We start from the raw sequence: 18,587 nt of genomic DNA, 5'->3' as shown, positions 1-18,587 counted from the left end.
ATCAGAGAAAATAGAAACGCCTTGTTGCTGGATACCCTTGTGCTTCACACATTTCTGTAGTCACAGTTCGTGAGTTAAAGGTGTGAATTTCCACTTTGGTGTCTCGGGCCTGGTTCCCAAACACCTGTGCTCAGCAGAGCTGCAATCTTTGCTTCAGAAGGGAAAAGAAAAGGTTCACTCCCAGATTCTTGGAAAAAAGAACCCTGTCTGTTGTTTATTTATTTATTTAGAAAGCACATACAGCGATGCACGGGGTGGGGGGGGGGGGGACAGAGATACAGATCGGGTGAGCAGAGAAATCCAGCCCGGAGGAAGAGCCAGACGCTCCCCGGAGGATCAGGAGTACATCAGTCTAGGCGAGCATTTCGGCTGCTGTACCTCTAGATTAAAAAAAGACAGCGCAGAGAGCCTCTGAGGGCCGGGAACGTGTGTCCCGGTGCCAGCAGGGCCCCGGTGTCCCTCGGCAGGGCGGCTCTGTCCTGCCCGGGCTGCCCCGCCCCTCACGCGATGGTTTCCTTCCTCGGCGTGCGCCGCTGCTGGCACGTCAGGATGCTCGGGAAGGACGATTTCCCCTTCGTCCTCGACCTCTTCTTCAGCTTCTTCTGGTGCTTGAGGGAGATTCCCAGCTCCTCCATGATGGCGTTGAAAGACAGACACTGTGGGGAGAGGGGATGGCATTAAACACCTCCCAGCGCAGAGCTCGGCCCGGGACCAACCTGGGCCCTCATGGGGCTCAGGGAGCTCCTCGGGAGATCCAGCTGGGAATAAACCCCCGGGTGCCACAGGTCACTGCACACATCTGGGCTTTCTGTCTAACTCGGCTTCCACTGACTTCCATTTAACTTTGGCTCAGCTAAAGCTGCTTACAAATGTTTCTGAAATCCCCCACAGGCGCATTTACGATGTTTGGGTGGCTTCACATCCCCAAATTTACCCTTTCTCATTTTCCCCTGACCTCACAAGAGAAAAGATCTTGTTTTAAACACCATATACCTTAGTCACAAAAACCCATGAGCATGCTAGAGAAAATGTCAAAGAAGAGTTTTTGAAGATTTCTTTGTCGTTTACTTATTTTCCCCTCATGAAATGAACAGACATTTCTAAAATACAGCCCAGCCCTCAGTCTTCTTCTCTTCTTTGGTAAGAATCTTTTCAAATATTGTGTGTTGAAGAAAGGAGATAATTACTACAAGAATCAGGGAGCTGAATGGCTTAGAAAGAAAGAAGAGATCTTTGTTCTTCCCACCATCACAACATTAACAAAGATATTTGAGGCAAGTGGAAACATCTTTTAAAATCCACAGCTGGAATAATTACATATAACACAAAGGAACACAAGGAGCCTTTAAATGGAAGAACAATTGTTCTGTGCAAATATACATGAATAGATTATTTATATTGAAAATCAAGTGATGGCAGCAGGGGGAAACAAAGCGTCAAGCCCCTTACCTTCACCGAGCTGAATAAAGTGTGTGAGCCTGGTTCTGCAGCGAGCTCCTGCCCCCAGTGCCTCAGTGTGGGTGTGAATTTTGTGTCCTGTGTGTGCTACCCCATCCTCATGGGCTGGGCTGCACACAGGCTGAGATCCCAGACTGTGGCAGATTTGTAGCTCAACGTGCTCCTTCTCTGAGGTGCTTCATTTTTGTTCATCTCAAATTCCGAGGTCAATTAAACTCCTGTTAATTCGTGCCCCTCCCCAGGGTCAATAGGCACAGCCAGGACAGTGCACTGCTGCTGTTTCAAATTCCTGCTGTGGTAGCCAGGCCTCTGCTGCTGCAATTATCATTTAAATACCCTTCCTTTGACAATATAATACGGGAATTCCTGTCCTCCTTCCCCCTGGAAGCAGCAGGAGGAGCAGGTATCCTCTAAACACACTTGCTGTATTGCTCCAGGCTCTTCTGGGGAGCAGCACCACTGATTGCCAAACTAATAAACCCAAATGCTCTGAGTGGCTGACTTGGCCTGGATTATTGCTCTCTGTGATCTCAGCTTTAACTGAGTTTTTAAAATCTGGATTACAAAGTGAATCTGGAACGCCGTGGTAAATAGGGACAGGATCCTATTAACCCTTTGTAGGATTGATCAGGCTTATTTTTATTTTCTTCCCTGTTGTTCTCACTACCCTCCTAATGTGTTGCATTTAATCCCAGGCATCACTGTCTGCAGAGCACAGGCAGGGATGATTTCTGCAGGTGAAAGAGTGCATTTTACTGCTTTGTTAATAGGCTGGTATTTTAATTTTCCAAGCGGATTCCTATTACTCAGACTGTGCAATAACCACAACGCCTTTCACATTCATCCCCACAAAACAGCCCCATGAAGATCATTTAATATCTGCAGGCAGCTACACTGAACATATTGCTGGGAGGTTTGTAATATCTCATCTGTGGAGTGCCCAGTGGTTCCACTTCCAGCTGTCTGGAATTTTAAAATAATTATTATCAGGAAGACATCAAGTTATTCTCAGGAAAAGGGGTGCAGAGCGAGCACCCCTCAGCCAGAACGGTGTGAGATTTGCAGGAAAGCCATGGACAAGGAGCACACCCCATGGGGAAGCCCAAGACATGGCCCTCTGAGCAGCACCTGCAAAGCAGCCTTCAGAAAGAGGATGCTGACATTAAAATTCGATTTAAACGGGTAATAATGGATTGTTCTTTCATCTCATATTCAGGTGGCCAGACTGAAAGGGTTGCTTTAAAACCCCTCTTTTTTCCATGCTGTTCAGTCCACTGCTGAGGTCTGCCCAGAACAAGAGCAGAGTGGGCACGGAGCGATGCCTTTTACAACTTAATAATGAATTTAACATTTTGCTTTCAGCCAGCTTAACGTTCTCATTCTGGCAGTGTCAAAATACTGCAGGCCATGGCATGTAAAAGGAAATGTCATGCTTTAAAAACAGAATAGGTTCTGCTCTCCGTGTGATGTGGGGCTCTTCTCTCTGTGCCCTTTGGTCATTTCAGCAGCTGCTAAAGCTTAGTCATGAAGCTCCCAAATCCTTCCTTACACTCCCATGCAGAGGTCTGTGCTAAGCTTTAGGAGAATTACAGATACAGAATTAAAAAAAAAAAACAACAAAACATAAAGTCGAAACAATGAAAAAAAAGGAGTTGTAGTCAGGATTTATCAGTCTGTTGCTTCTGCTGCTGAACTACCACTGGGGACATGGCATTTTATTAATACCTTGCAAAACCAACCAAATAACAATAAAGAAGCCACCCCAAGCCCAGTGTGCTGTGTTGAAGTGCTGAGAGCTGTGAAAATCAAATGATGTGGGGCAGGCTTCATTCTGAAGGAACTCCAGAAGAGCTCAGGGTCAGAGGAGGAAGTGCAGACGTCAGGATTTTTCTCCTGCACCCATAGCTGGGACACTGACCTGTGTCTTGTGCTGAAAGAAGAAGCTGGGCATGAAAGGAAAAATATCCATAATAGTTTCTCTTGGTGAGCAAACTGCTGCTGGGGCACACCAAGGATCTGTGTGAGTATTCTGTCGCTGATGGCATGAGGAGATCCCCAAATTAACTCTTTTAACCTGCCGGAGCCTATTGAGCTGTGGTTGCCAAAACAGTGTGACAGTAATCCAGGGCTTAATTTAACTCTTCCCCATTTACAGAAACTGCTCCTCTGTGTCCTGTTCACAAGAAAAAAAAATCAGCCAAGCTGCCTGCTGGTCTCCCACATCATCTGAACACCAGTGATAGTTTTTGATAACTCTTTTTGTAGCTAGGCATGAAGCTCTGTCAGGGCCAGCAGGAGCTGCTTTGGAATCCCCCCAGGGAACTGCTCCCAGCCCGTGGGGCTGTCTGTGGGGACAGCTAAACCCAGGGAACGATGGCTGTCACTGCCAACGGGGCTGTGGGACTGACAGCTGGGAAAATGTTTACCCAGCAAGTGACAGAAACGCTCTGGATCTGGCACTAATCTAAGGAACAATTACAAAACCGATCCAAGCTGCAACCCAGAGGATTTCCTGCGTGGAGCAATGATGGAGATAAACACATTAGGCATCTTCCTTCTCCTCTGAGAGCTGAGAGAAGCTGAATTTAATTAGTTTTAAGCCTCTTCTACTGGGAAGCTGCAAATAAAAAGTGCTTTCTTAAATCAGGTATTCAGAGGACCTAATTCAGGTCCTTGCCGGCAAGAAGGAGCACTTTATGGAGAACCGAAGCTTTCAGGGCCCCATTCAAACAAGTTAAGACACCATTCTGAGCAATCTGCAATCTCTTGCAGCATCTGGAGCGGAGCATCAACTCCCAGCCCCGGTTGAACGGAGGAGAATTGGTACAGCCGAGCTGCGAGCAGCACAGCTTTGTCACAAAACCATAAAAATTGTAACAGGGATGAGAGGAAACCACGGGGCACTGTTTGCTCTGGCTTTCCTCAGGAGCCAGGTAGGGCAGAAACCATTCAAGGATTTCACACTTTGGGTGTGAAGGCATCCACTCCAACCAGTCCCCGACTGCAGCAGGGGGCAGAAACGGCCCCAGGAAAACAGAGCAGCAACTTGTTTGATGAGCCAGAGCTCCACTGAGCAGGAAAACATAAAACAGAGGTGAGGGGTGAGGGGAGGGAGACGAGCTGGTGAGGCTGCTGGGAATCTGGGATACGGTGGAATACAGATAAAAGGTTTTGGAAACACTGGGTTTTGGCACAGTTCATGACATCCCACGAGCTGGCGTTTCCGTGCACTTTGTGCATCTCAAATTGTTGACATGTGTTTTTTGGTGGCAAAACCACATCCAGCCCATCGTCCCCTGCCCTGGCAGTCCCTGACTGGCTGAGGGCTGGAGGAAATCCAAGTGTTGTCCTTGCAGGGTGTAAAACACATCCAGTGCCAGCCTCCTACACAATACATCCCACCAGGGGTTCAATATGCAAGGCAATGCCAGGGCTTTGCTGTCTGGGATGAATTGATATCCTGATTTTCCCACAAAAGAGTTTTGTCTGTTACAAATGAACGTCATGAATTGCTCAGCCAAGACAGAGGAGTTGCTCTGTTAATGGTCTGTGCGGGTGTTGCCTGAGGGTGCTCCTGTTCAATATGTTCTTGATGGTTACGTGGCATAAAATTTAACTGATGCCTCTGATTTTGTGCTATGATAGTTACTTGCAGGCTTTGACTAATGAATTTTAAATGGAGGAATTAACATTCATTAAATATTGACATAGGGAATAAGAGATGCCAGCTCAACATCTCTGGCTGCTTGTAACAGGGGTTCAGGAAGTTAATGGAGCCCTGCAGGGCGCTGGGGAGGTTCCTGAGGAGCTGCCTGGCCCACTTGCAGCAGACACCAAGCTGAATGTTCCTGCCTGCTTTCAGTGATGAGGCTGCCACTGTTCAGCTGGGGTTGGGGAGGAGATGAAAAGGAGGTAAATAATTTTTCTTACCTGAAGCAGGTGAATGACCCCGGGAAATGACAAGGTGACAATTGCACATGAGAGACTGTGATAATTCTGAAAGGCTGCCACGCTCTGCTGAGCTCCCTGCTGGCCGTGGGGCAATTACTTAAATACACATTTAAACTGCCCAGGTTTCAGTAAATTTGGCAATGTACTCTAGATCAGCTTATCTCCTGTGTTTAACCCTGTGCAGTGCTGAGCCCTGCCTGGGTGGGATGCTCTCCCCAGACACACCTTTGTCCTTCCTGACTACACGGTGTGGATCGAGGGCTGCGCTCGGATCCCTCGCTCCTCCCGGATTAACTTGCCACAGTCTAACTCCGTGGATAAGGTGGTGCCAGAGGTGGAGTTGGACGGGTGGGGTTGCTTACACTGCAGTCCGTAAAAAAAACAAAAGGCCTTGCATGCAAGAGAAGAGAAATGGAGAAAGTAAATAAATGAACGAAGCAAAACTGAAAACAAGCATGAGAATGATTCAAAAGCCATTTAAATCAAACGAGACTCCAGTTATGGAAACAGAAAAGTCACAGATTGTATTCAACAATGCTTTGGATTGGCTTAGTGATAACGCACCCTGCACAGCATTTGCCATCTAAGCTGCTTATTTCACCAGGGAAAGGAGAAAACAATCCCAGAGAAACCAGAGAGAAACACTGGAATCGCTGGTATTGGGCTCTCTGTGAAATTGCTTCTGGAAAAGAAGCAGGATGTGCCACATTAACTCACTTAATGATTCTAATTATTAAGCAACGCCTTGCTGTGCAGCAGCAGTGCAGGTGCAGAAACGGGGTGTGTGCGCAACCCCGAATTCAGTGTTATTCACCCCACATATTGCTCAGTAAGTTAACACTCCTGGCCTAAAGCTTTAGCTCTGCTTTAGTCCTGGTTTCCAGGAGGTTCTGCACCATGTTAGCACTTGAACTAAACATTTTAATTATATTAAATATTTTAATTAGCTGCAACTGTTCTCCAAAACGTATTTGAATAAAAGACCTCCCGAGACATGAACAAAACAAAGATACCAATACATTTTTTATGCATTTTGTGCTAATACGGCCCTGCCTCTTTCACAGGGCTGGTGGTTCTCTAAATGGGTGTTTACACTCAATTTTAAAGATTGATCCCTTCTCACAAACTGCTCTAATGCTCAAGGCGTGATTTACACACAGCATTTCCTTTGTTTTCCCTCTGCCCTTTTAAATTGCTCATTACACTTCAGTGGAGCTATAACCAGAATTTCTTTGGCTCCATAATCTTACTTTACAGTGGCATGTATCACGTCTCATCTCTCTCACTTCTCCCTGCTTTGAAGTGCACCCTTCAGCACAGCTTGTAAACTCCCGGCTCTGAAAAGAGATGCTTTCTAGAGCAAGAGGAAAACGACTCTAGGGATTTGGATGTGCTTTCCTGTGTTACTCAAGGGGCTTGTGTTAATGCCACATAAAAAACCAGCAGCCCAGGTGTGTAATTTATGCTCGAAGTCTTAAAGTTCAAGCAGAAACTGTTTGAGAAATTAATTGCCCTTGTTCTGCACTGCCCTGCTAAGCAGCACTAATTGGACCGTGGGTGAGGCACTTTCCTGTTCTTATTAATAAATTATTTGTCGTTAGAGCCAGGAACGGCCGGTGAGAGCTCAGCAGCACGAGATCCCCGCTTCAGCAAGGAGGGCTGTGCTGCAGAGCCCTCCCCAGGCCCAGAGCTCAGGCTGGCAGGGCCGGGGCAGGGCTCGCTCACCTGCTCGATGTCGCTGTTCTTGCGCGATTTGTAGATGAACTCGCCGATGGCCACGAACACGGACAGCACCAGCCCCGCGGCCAGCACGATGAAGATGCCCCCGATGTTCTCCACGCCGAGGGCGCTGGCTTCCTTGCTGTCCTCCTCGGGGCAGCCATTGCCTCGCCACCACTTCTCCTTCATCATGTGCAGCTTGCCCTCCTCCTGCAGCTGCAGGATGGCGATGGTGATCTTGTCCCTGTACGGGGACCCTGCAAGGGGACAGTGAGGCCTGGCAGTGCTGGTGGGGAGCAGCTGCCAAAATCTGAGGCAGAAGCACTCCCTTGTCACAGGAGGGACTATTCCAGCTGCAAAGGCTGGAGGCGGGAGGGGGAATCTCTGTTGGTGTCTGCCCTGGGGACTGGGAAGCAGAGGGCTCCACTGGTGCAGTTATTTGAGAATTCACAGTAATTTTAGGGTCCCCTAGTGAGGTTTATTTAAGCCTTGGCAGTGGGTTTTCTGGTTAAGTCATTCCTCCACATCATATTTGAATATTGCTCTGAGCACTCTTGGAGGATTTCTGCTTTGCATCCCCTCTACTGACTTCAGCATCTGTTGGCTCTTCCTGCTGCAGGTAAATCAGTGCCTGCCTCGGAGGAGCCCACAGTCTCCCTGACACTTCCTCTTCTCATGTACACCTGCACCACGCACAGCTCCGCCTCAGCTACCTACAGCTTGTAAGAACACCGTGTGGACAAGGCTTTTTTATTGTGATTTGCAACAACCGCGGCCCTGCAAGCTGAAAACAGCAACCATTCCATGCTTTTGGTTTGTAGGCCATCGTTTGCTAAATGATGTGTGTGCAGGCTCTGCAGCTTTATGGGCCTGGCCACTGTCTGGCCACACTGGGTGGCTCAGGCTGTTCAGATTTGCTCTCACACACTCTGCGCAACCTCTCCATCTTCCAGAATCTCTGCAGGCCATGTTTGTGAGGGACTTTTTTTTTGTGGGAGCAGGATTTTGTGATCTCAAGGCAGGGGGGGGGGGTGGGGGGGAGCTTGCAAGAAAGGTTCTGTGATTCTGTGAGAGGCCACTGGGCTCCAAAGGCACACGTGTGCTCCCAAATCCTGCCATGCTGGACTCCCTACACCTGGAAACATTCAGAGGCTGGGCTGAAACGCAGTGCTGAGACCCCTGTGTCCATGCAGCTACTCCTGCCCACCCTTTTCCCTCCTTTAGGAATACATATTAATAAGACATGAGGGGACAGGACACATGGAATGGCTTCCTACTGCCTGAGGGCAGGATTAGGTGGGATATTGGGAAGGAATTGTTCCCTGGGAGGGTGGGGAGGCCCTGCCACAGGGTGCCCAGAGCAGCTGTGGCTGTCCCTGGATCCCTGGCAGTGTCCAAGGCCAGGTCCAGTGGAAGGTGTCCCTGCCCATGGCAGGGCTGGCACTGGATGGGCTTTAGGGTCCCTCCCAATCCAGGCCATACTGTGATTCTGCGGTTCTCAGATTTTCTTAAACCGCCTTTTCACCAAAAGTCACATTTTGCTGCACATTAAAGTTGTTGCAAAGTCAACTCCATCAAGGCACACCAAGCTTTAAGGCACACTGTGTACCAGAATTCCAGGGATCGTGTGGCACTTCAGAAAAATCTCACTGAGGGCACTGTTCCTGAGTCCTTACGCATTGCAATAGCCTTGGAAATTCAGCCTCACTGATTCAGTTTTCCCCCTTATTTTGCCGTACAGGACATTATTAAAAATTCTTGTCCCATGAGCACACGTCCCCCTCCCTGCTGTCTACTCCCTTCATCCCCCAGCCCTGTCTGAGGAGAACCAGCATGAGGAACATTGCAGTTCCTCATCTGGTGTGCCAGCACTCAGCTGCTTCTCAGGGCAGAGCACTGCCAGCACTGGGCCATGCTGTGACCACAGCTGCCAGGAAACGTGTCAGACTATCCCAAATCCATCTGGGAAGCCAGAGACCAGCACTGCTGGAGGCAGCCAGCTCTGAGAGGAAAACGTGCCTGCTGTAGGAGTGGAAGATTTGTGTGCTTGCTGTTAAAGGCCCAAAAATAACAGCACAGCAAACAGGCCAGAAACACCTCCAAAGACTGGCTTTGCACAGAGAAGGGAATTATTCCCACAGCAAACAGCAGTGCCTCACAGAAGAGAGGGCAGAATTGTCTGTGCCTTAGGAGAGTTTGTCCCCTGCGATGTGTAACGCTGCAGGACTCATCCGTTCCCCCCTCTGGAAGGACACAGCTGGGAGGTAAATGAAGCAGCCAGAGTCACAACACCTCATTTGTGGGGTTGTCCACCCTTTCTTGTGCTGCTTACGTTGCCATCAGGATTAGCGCAGTCCATCTGGAGGGTGACAGGCACCTCGATATTTCTGCACGGGCTTTTAGAGTTTGTCAAGCGTGCCTGGAGAGCTGCACTGGTGGTGGTTTATTGGTGAGCTCTAACACCACTCACAAATCCATCTCCACACCTCCCTGAATATTCAGCACATTAGTTATGGCCTCTGAGCTATTAACAAACCTCTTAGGCCAAGGAATGCATTTATCTACCTTCTTAGCAGTCTCCCAAGGAACTGGGAAGAGCTTTAGTGCTACAATTACCTGCATCAGCACTGGCACAGATTCTGGAGTTAAACCTGCCCTGACATATCACAGATCCCAGAATCATTGAGGGTGGAAAAGAACTGAGACCGTGGAGTCCAGCCTGTCCCCAGTCCCCACCTTGTCCCCAGCCCAGAGCCCTGAGTGCCGCGTCCAGGCTTTCCTTGGACACCTCCAGGGATGGGGACTCCAAACCTCCCTGGGCAGCCCCTGCCAGTGCCTGAGCACCCTTTCCAGGAAGAAGTTCTCCTGATGGCTATAACGGCAGTATTTTACGTGCAGAAGATGCTCTGATAAAATAATACATTTCCTGGATTCAAGAGTTCTCCTCCCTGTTTCTTCAGGAGCCATAAGGGGCTGTCCATCTCTCTCACTGGGATTCTGGAGTGCCAAGCACTCCTCTGCTGCAGCAAATGCCCTGTGGTTTTACATTCCCCTGTGGGCCAGTTAAGCCTTGCTGAAACTTTGGTGTTAAGGGGCACAGGCAAGCCTTTATTTGTCTTTTTTATTTTCCATACAGCCTCTGCAATCAATACTCTTCAACGTTATGAGAGAAATAGCAGAGCCTTGGGGGTCTCTCTGAATAGTGGCAGGTTTATCTTGTTTATGAAATCAGTTGTTTATGAGGTGCTTGATGGTGTTGGATTATTCCACAGTGCTTGGGGATATCTATTCCCCTGGATTTTGCAGGTTTTCTTAAGAAAAAAATAAAGGTGCACTTCTCATACAAGAAACATCTTATAAATATATTTCACAGCTGCATTTCCAATGGCTGCACCGTCTCTGAGGATTGCCATCTGTTCCAATTATTCCTTCATTGTTCTTGGTTTAAAGTGTGGCAGCTTTATAACCGCAAGGAAACTCTTGCCATGAGTTTGTCATTCTCGGGGATCTTAGCTTTTGCATTGCTTTCCTCAGGGTGCCAAGGCTGTTCTCACACAGCCACGGGAAAAATCTACTTTGGATGTCATGTCTGTGACAATCTGTCTGTGGTGCTCAGCACCACAAAGAATGACAGTTCCCAGTGCAGAGGTGTTTCTCCCTTATTTATATCTGCTCTGCCGAGCAATGGATGAACCAATCCCCAGCTGGACGGGGCTCGGAGCAGCCTGGGCTAGTGGGAGGTGTCCCTGCCCATGGCAGGGGGTGGGGTGGGATGGATGAGCCTTAAGGTTCTTTCCAGCCCAAACCCTTCTGTGGTTCTATAATTCTATGAACACAGGACAAAACTGGGCTCCCCAGTGCCTACTGTTCGGAAGTGCACAGCACAGAAATCTGACACAATTTTTAATGCTCTACAATGAGAAACTCTCAGAAAGGGCATGGAATATGCTAGCAAAGGTCTGCCAGAGGGAGTTCAGAGAGACTGGGAGTCTTAAAGCTCTGCATTAAAGGAGATGAATTTCTGAGTTATTTCATGACCTCAGAGCAACACCTAAGAGCAGTGAGGATCAACTGCAAGGTTCTGCGTCAGGGATTTCAGTGTTTTGAGTAAGCAGTTTTCTTTGGGGAAAATAGAGAATCCTGGAATAGTTTGGGTGGGAAGGGAGCTTAAAGCTCTTCCAGTCAGGTGAGCAGGGACACCTTCCACTATCCCAGGCTGCTCCAAGCCCCAATGTCCAGCCTGGCCTTGGACACTTCCAGGGATCCAGGAGCAGCCTCAGCTTCTTTGGGCACCCTGTGCCAGGGCCTCCCCACCCTCACAGGGAAGGATTCCTTCCCCATATCCCATCTAACCATGGCTTTGTCAGTGTGAAGCCATTCCCTGTGTCCTGTTTCTGAGATCCCAGGACTGAGTGAATCGTTTGCCTCAGGATGTGCTCTGCAGCAGCTCAGCCCCAGAGCCTCTTACCGATGGGGGTGCCCACGCCGTAGCCCTTGGAGTCGATGAGCCCCCCGATCTGGGTGAGGTTGCAGTTCCTCTGGGTCACGTACTCGATGCTGGTGGACTCCATGAGCAGGGCGTAGTCGGTGGTGAGCACGCGCTGGATGCCCTCGTCGTTGTTCTTCACCAGCGCCGTCTGCTGCCGGCTGCTCATGAACGCCCACATCTTCTCGTACGTCGAGATTTTGGATTTCTGCGGAGGGAAAGCAGGGCACAGGCTCACGCCAGTACCACATCTGGAGTGACAGGGAATCGGTGGCAGGGTTTTCCTTCCCACAGCTTTTCCCTCTTACTGGCCTTTGTAGAGGAGTTTCCTTTTTTTCCCGCTTTCTTTGCAGTGCCAGGAACTTCATAACCAGCCTGGCTGTGAAGTGCTCTGAGCTTTACCGGGCCAATGCCTTTCCATGGACTCTAGCAGCCAAGCAGCTGAGCCAGTGCAGCTGGACACTGCTGCCCTTGGACACTGCTGCCCTTGGACACCCCACTCCCGCCCGTTGGGGCACACCCACTGCTCCAGTAGCCTGGTGATGAGCAAAGCATTCATCTGCCCCTGTTTGTTGGTATCACGTGCCTAAAAGTCATGCACTTCAGCGATAAAGTTTGAGAAACAAACCGAATAAACTCCTGCTTTGTGCTTCCCACTGCAGTCTGACTTAAGGATGTGATCCTTTTGCCACAGGGTTAAGGGCAGCGTCTCCTCAGTCCCTCAGGCCCTGTCTCTGGTTTACAGCCATCTCAGCTGGTTCCAGGCTCAGTTTTAAGCACCAGCTTCAGGGGAGATTCCTGTGAGAAGTTGATTTTCTGGTTCTTTGAGCTTTAAACGTTAATATGCCTCACCTGTAAATTCAATATCTGTGAATGTCACCTAAATTCCCCCTCAGTTTGGCGAGCCACAGGATACCACTAAACTCTGAAGGTGGCTAAGTGGCTCTTTGCAAGTAGAAACCCTTTTTACTCAGTGCTCACTGGGGAATATTTTTGAAACTGATGCTATGTTTATGCACCAGACTGAGTCTGACAGTGAATTTACTGGAAGGATGTATTCCTTATTCAAAAGAGTTTGCAAGAAAGATCTTGCCTTCTCAACTTGCCAGCTCCCATTTTTTCCAGGATAGATCCTGTGCCAAATGTGCCTTTGAATTTTCATTAGTTTCAGCAGAAACACGTCTGCACTTTAGAAGGGAGAAGCTGGCACGAGCTGCCACACAGGATGAAGATCTGTCATCATGGAGGGGCAAGGCAGCAATGGAAGATTTATGGACGTGCTGGAAACAGAGCACAGCAGCAGTCTGGAGAAATAAATGTGTGTCACTGCTTGGGGATGGGAAACATCTTGCCTTCAGCTGGATTTCTCCTAGACCTAGCCATCCCCACAAATGGGCAGTGCTGCCTGGGGTGCTGCTGGCTTGCCCTCCTACAAGGCTGAACTGTCCTGAGCTGCCCAGGCCCTGGTTTTGGGGCATTTTCATCTGTTCTGGACAGATCTGGGATCTCTGCACAGGGAGGAGGCTGATTCTGAGGTTCCTTTCAAAGTCAGAACTCCATTTTCCCCCCACGAATAAATCCAATTGCTTCTGTTTTCATTGCCCTCACTGTCTGGCTAAAAGTCACTGCAGAAACTTCCTTGAAAAATATTCCATCTTTAGAATAATTTTTCTTCTGGGGGAACTGTTGCAGCAAGGACACTGGTGCAAGGCATTGCAAACCAGTAACAATCCCAGCTGTTGGTACGTGCGTTATAGACACCACTCGCTGAAAGTGATGGCAGCTTGAATGAATGCAAATGGAGCCTTCAGGAAAGCAGTGGCAGTACCTTGCTCTTCTAATATGCTTCCCGATCTCCATCCCACCCAGCAGTTACGCTGGGTCATCTCATCTTCCAGGGGCTTCCTGCTGCTACTTGGAGCACAAAGTCCTAAATCAAAGCCCTTTAGAGTCTGCTTTGTGCCAGCATCTTTTTCTCTGCCTGATGGCTCCAGAAATCCTTCTTCCTGTGTGTGTTTCCCTTACAGTCCTGACAACCAGAGGGATCTGGGCTTTGCCCCTCGTGTCCTGCGTGCCACTCCCTTGTTCCTGTCCCCTTCACAGCGAGGAACTGTTGTGGTTTGCTTTAGAAAAAGTTGGTCTGAAGAAATCTGTTCCTCTCGGCATTCCTTGGCTTTAGTACTGTTTGATTTGCCAGATCACCTCTGGCAGCACAGAAAGCACTCGAGGGAATGACCCTCCCCAGGGCACCCCAGCCCTGCGCCTCACTCCCTCAGGGGGTTTGTGCTGCTGGTGCCAATCCCTCCTTTCCCTCTCCCTGTTCCCGGCACTCCAGCACTGCCGGGGATAGGACAGCTCCCAGAAGAGAGGCGGCGTCTGGAGTGTTACGGCAAAGGCGCTGTAACTGCGCTGGTCCCTGGCTGGAGTCCGAATTGGAGGAACTGCTGCCTGAACTCCCCCCTGCTGCCTTCTCTCAGTCCCCTGGCCCCTCCCTGGGCTGTGTGTACTCATGTAGCTGTAGGAGATTTGCAGCATTTCTCAGTCTGAGGGAGGCAAAGTCAGAGCCTTGCTTTGCAGACAGAAGTATCTGGTTTTGTTCAGAGATCTACTCCAGGGTTTTTTATTCCAAGTTTTGGACAGGACAAAGAACCCCTGATCTTGTGAGGGTCTGGAGGTACTTCTGTAATAAAAATCATAACACCTTTGATAAAACACGGAGTGTTTACAAGTGTGAGACATTGCATTTTTCATGCATTTCCACTGTCACCGTCCCTGTGCCAGGGAATCCATCCCCAGGTTCTGCGCTGTCCTTCCCCTGTGCTTTGTGCACATGTATTTCAGGCACAAGTAAGCTGGCACATGTAGTGCATAAATATTTAACCACCTTGTCTGGAAGTTCTCCTTTAGAAGCTTACATGCTTTGAAGCCTACATATTTCTGCCTGAGGGATTAATGGTGCAAAAAGAAATCAGTGTAAAACTGGAAACAGCTCTAGGAAATTTGTTCTGAACTTCTCATGTTCAGCTTCAGGACCTATTTCCCCTAAAAACGCGGGGATGCAACAGGTTTTGAAGTTTTGTCTCTGAAGCTAAATTTTACTTCAGAATATCAGTGGCAGTGAGCATGCTTGGGCATGGAAGAGCCAGAGGAGAATCCAGAGCTTGCCTGACAGGTGGGTTTCCATCTCAGTGGAAATGTCAGCTCATCATTTCCGGAGCTGACTATAGCAAAATGCTGTAGTTGCTGTCTTTCTTTCAGCAAGGAAACATTTCTGTTCAGCCACAGGAGAGCCTTGGCAGGGGCAGTTCACCCTTGGCAGCAGCAGCAGGGACAGACTATACAGAACCCCAGAATCCTGGGATGGTTGGGGTTGGAAGGGACCTCTGGAGATCACCCAGTCAACCCCCCCTGCCAAGGCAGGGCCACCTGGAGCAGGTGACACAGGAATTTGGATTTTAGGGATGTCTCCAGAGAGGGAGGCTCCACGCCCTCCTGGGCAGCTATTCTGGGGCTCTGCCCCCTCCATGGACAGAAATCCTTCCTCAGGTTGAGGTGGAACTTGTTGTGTTTCAGTTCATGGCCACTGCTCCTCATCCTGTCACTGGCACCACTGAGCAGAGTCTGGCAGCATCCTCTGACAGCCCCTGGGGACATTTGTGTGGATTGATGGGATCCCCTCTCAGCCTTCCCTTCCTCACACTGACCAGGCCCAGCTCCCACAGCCTCTCCTCACAAGAGAGATGCTCCAGACCCCTCATCCTCTCTGTGGCCCCCTCTGGACCTTCAGATCTCCCACAACTGGACCATTCTGGGTGTGCATTATCCCTTTTCCCTCAGAAGGGCTCGTGGCTGAGGGAAGGCAGGGTCAGGCTGGGGCAGCTCTGCCTGGCACAGATGTTGTTCTGCCTCACTGCTGCTCCCCCAGAGTCCCATCCCCTTCAAAGGCTCTGCATGTGGGGCTCCATAAACACCATCCTCAGGTACCACAGGGAGAAGACTGATCCGGCCTCATCCTGAGCCTGACTTCCCTGCTGAGACTGCTGACGAAGCTGCTAATTAATTCTGACTGTCACAGGATTTTTGTGCATGTATTCTGTATTTATAGCTTGTTGGCTTTTACACTGACATTTTATGAGATTACCCATTTTGTATATAATTGATACTAATAACGAAGAAAAAAAAAAGAACACAATTATCACAGTAATACCAAACAATTAGCCACAGGAAACTGTCTGTCACTTGCAGATGTGTTCAGGTGTGTGTGTGGCCCCTGTATTGATGGTCTGGGTAATACTGACCATGGAGCATTAGAAAAAGGGACAAACAAACTTGCATTTGCGGAATTACCACGGTGCAAATGTGACTTTCAGAAGGGGAAGCAGACTTTTCCAGCTGCTTTTTTGTGAGGTGGCTGCAAGGAAATAGGATCCCAGCTGGAGGAGGATATCCCCATGTCCATGCCCTGGCTCCCATCAAAGGCAGATGGGTTTGCTCCTCGCTGCAGTTCAGTGCCAGGCTGGTTTTCCACATGTCCTGGGGGAAACCTGCCGGGTTTTACATTCCTGTGCTGAAGAATCCTCTGTGGCTGTGGGAACCTGGTGTATTTATCTACCCCTCCAATCCCTCGGGATGCTGCGGCTCCGCCTCCCGGGGCTGCCTTACCTTGAAGAAGGTCATGGTGGATCCGTCTCTGACAGCCCCGTACTCGATCTTGGTTTGCTTTGCCAGGTCATCTGCCGAGTCGATGGGGGATTCCATCCTCTCCACAGTCAGGAAGGCAGCCAGGTTGGCAGTGTAGGATGAGATTATGATTAAGGTGAAAAACCACCATATTCCTCCAACTATTCTGGTGGAAAGAGCTTTGGGCATCAGCTCTGATCCTGTTACAACACCACCAAGACAATCGTATTAAAATGAGGCTGAAGGATGCCTTGCCTGATACCACAGACTGGTTTTAGGCACACAATGCTTTTATGAGCTGCAGCATGATAAAATGGTTTCAACAATAATCTCACAGATGCACAGCTGACATTTATAATGGTAACACACCGGGAAGGGGATGTGTGCCATGATACATGACAAATGGAATTACCCTTGAGCCCCCTTACCTCTCTGAGCTAACCATGCTTGTGATATTAACCTTGTACATCCCCAGCAAGCTACTCTGGCATTTTTGTCTGCTTCTGGAGTCCCTTTGTGCCTGTACACTGCAATTGATTCTGTAACCAGAGTTCTATTCTGCTCACAAGTATCTGACAGAAATACCTCACAGGAGGAGCCTGCCCTGTGCCTCCTATCGACACATCTCAGCACCAGCAGGGAGATCAATGCAGCTCCAGTGACCTCCAGTGAACCTCAGCTCAGCCCCCAGAAAACCTCTTCCTACCAATGTGGGCTTCACATTTGAGAAATCAGAGGGGTGATGGACACATCCCTCGCATCTTCCGGGCGATGCAAAATTTTGGACACTGTATTTAACACTCATTATTGCTGAACGGGTTTCAGCAGGTCTCTGCTCCCCACAGAGCAGCACATGCTACCTGCACTGAAATGGCTTCAGGCAGCTCGGATAACCTCTAACTTCAGTCACAGAGATACTGCTGTTTCCAAGCACTCTGAAGCAAATTTTCTGCTCTTGTTGGGGGCCCATCCCCACTGAATTCTGTCCATAACGTGAGATTCAAGGATCTGGTTCAGCAAAGCTCTTAGGCTGCCACCTGAGGACTTCTGACTTCAAGTTAAGTTTTTGCATAATTATTTTGCTGATGAGGGATGGACTTAAGAAAATACTTAAGTGCCTGTGAACAGAGTGCTCAGGGCTAAAGCTTTTGATGTGACAAATGTATTTTTATTACTGGAAAGACATGTAGACCTATTATGTCTCCCCAGCTGTTCAATGGGTTCTGCAAGAAATTTCAGCATGTTTCAGAGAAGGTTTTCAGACTTTGCAAAAACTCTTAATGTGACTTTTGGGGCAGAGACCGAAAGGGTAGAACCTTCCCCACCAACCAGCAAACAGATTGGAGCTGGCTTTGTAAACACAGAGCTGTGTCTCTTAAAGGTCAGAGCTAAGCTTAGCCCAAGGGTTGGAGTGTGTTGACAGAACTGCCAAGCAGCGAGAGCAGTCTGAAGGCAAAAACTCTCACTTGAAATTTTCCAGTCCAAAAGGAGTTGTTTCCAGAGCTGTAGCTCTGTCTGGGTTTATGTTTGGGGTTCTGCTGGGGTTCATGCTTTTTAGATTTTTTTTTTTTAAATACAAGGAAATATTTCCTCATTGCTCTCTCTTTTTAAGCTGGGGTTGAACTGCAAAAGCTGTGCTGATTCAGGTCACCCTGAAGGAATTCTTGCTTTTAAGCTTAGGCAGCCATACAAATGGAATTCCTACACTTGGCCCTTGATGCTGTGCCCCACCCATGGAACGTGCCAGCGCTGCTCAGGAGTGGATGGAAAATCCCTTGTGCTGCGCTTGTGGGGTGGATGCCAAACCTCCTGTGACTTCCTGCAGCAAGTGGTGTTTGTGGGAAAGAACAGGCTCAGTTCACCGGGCTCTGGGCACCACAGCCTGGTGATTCTGCATGGAGTGACTGCTCTGCGGAGGTGAGAGCAAACCCTGCTCCTGGCTGAGTGGGGCCGCATCTCGTTTTCCCCATGGTCATTCCAGTGTCCACCTTTCTGAGTGCCTTGAGGCAGCAAAAAGCTTATCACAGAATAATAAGAGTGACCTGGGCTGCAAGGGACCTTAAAGATCATCCAGTTCCACCCCTGCCGTGGGCTGGGACACCTCCCACTGTCCCAGGCTGCTCCAAGCTCCAATGTCCAGCCTGGCCTCGGACACTGCCAGGGATCCAGGGGCAGCCACAGCTGCTCTGGGCACCCTGTGCCAGGGCCTGCCCACCCTCACAGGGAACAATTCCTTCCCAATATCCATCCCTGCCCTCTGGCAGTGGGGAGCCATTCCCTGTGTCCTGTCCCT

At 49.3% G+C, this 18,587-nt stretch overlaps 1 protein-coding gene across 2 annotated transcripts in view; it reads right to left on the bottom strand.

Annotated features, from left to right (window-relative positions):
• Positions 1 to 500: 500 nt before the first annotated feature.
• The window catches only part of GRIK1 (glutamate ionotropic receptor kainate type subunit 1), a gene marked incomplete at both ends in the record, with an annotated part of 109,446 nt that continues 91,359 nt past the window's right edge, over positions 501 to 18,587 (bottom strand). For both annotated transcript variants that reach the window (XM_082277547.1, XM_082277548.1), the window contains 4 exons: positions 501 to 656; positions 7,135 to 7,385; positions 11,597 to 11,822; positions 16,277 to 16,494. In XM_082277547.1, the coding sequence (XP_082133673.1) occupies positions 501 to 656; positions 7,135 to 7,385; positions 11,597 to 11,822; positions 16,277 to 16,494 (851 nt within the window). The remainder of the gene's footprint in view (positions 657 to 7,134; positions 7,386 to 11,596; positions 11,823 to 16,276; positions 16,495 to 18,587) is intronic.

The sequence above is a fragment of the Coloeus monedula genome, assembly GCF_965178545.1.
Source record: "Coloeus monedula genome assembly, chromosome: 3".
In the NCBI taxonomy this organism is placed as follows: Eukaryota; Metazoa; Chordata; class Aves; order Passeriformes; family Corvidae; genus Coloeus; species Coloeus monedula.
Note: the sequence above shows the minus strand (reverse complement) of the source record. Positions and strands in the feature narration are given on the sequence as shown.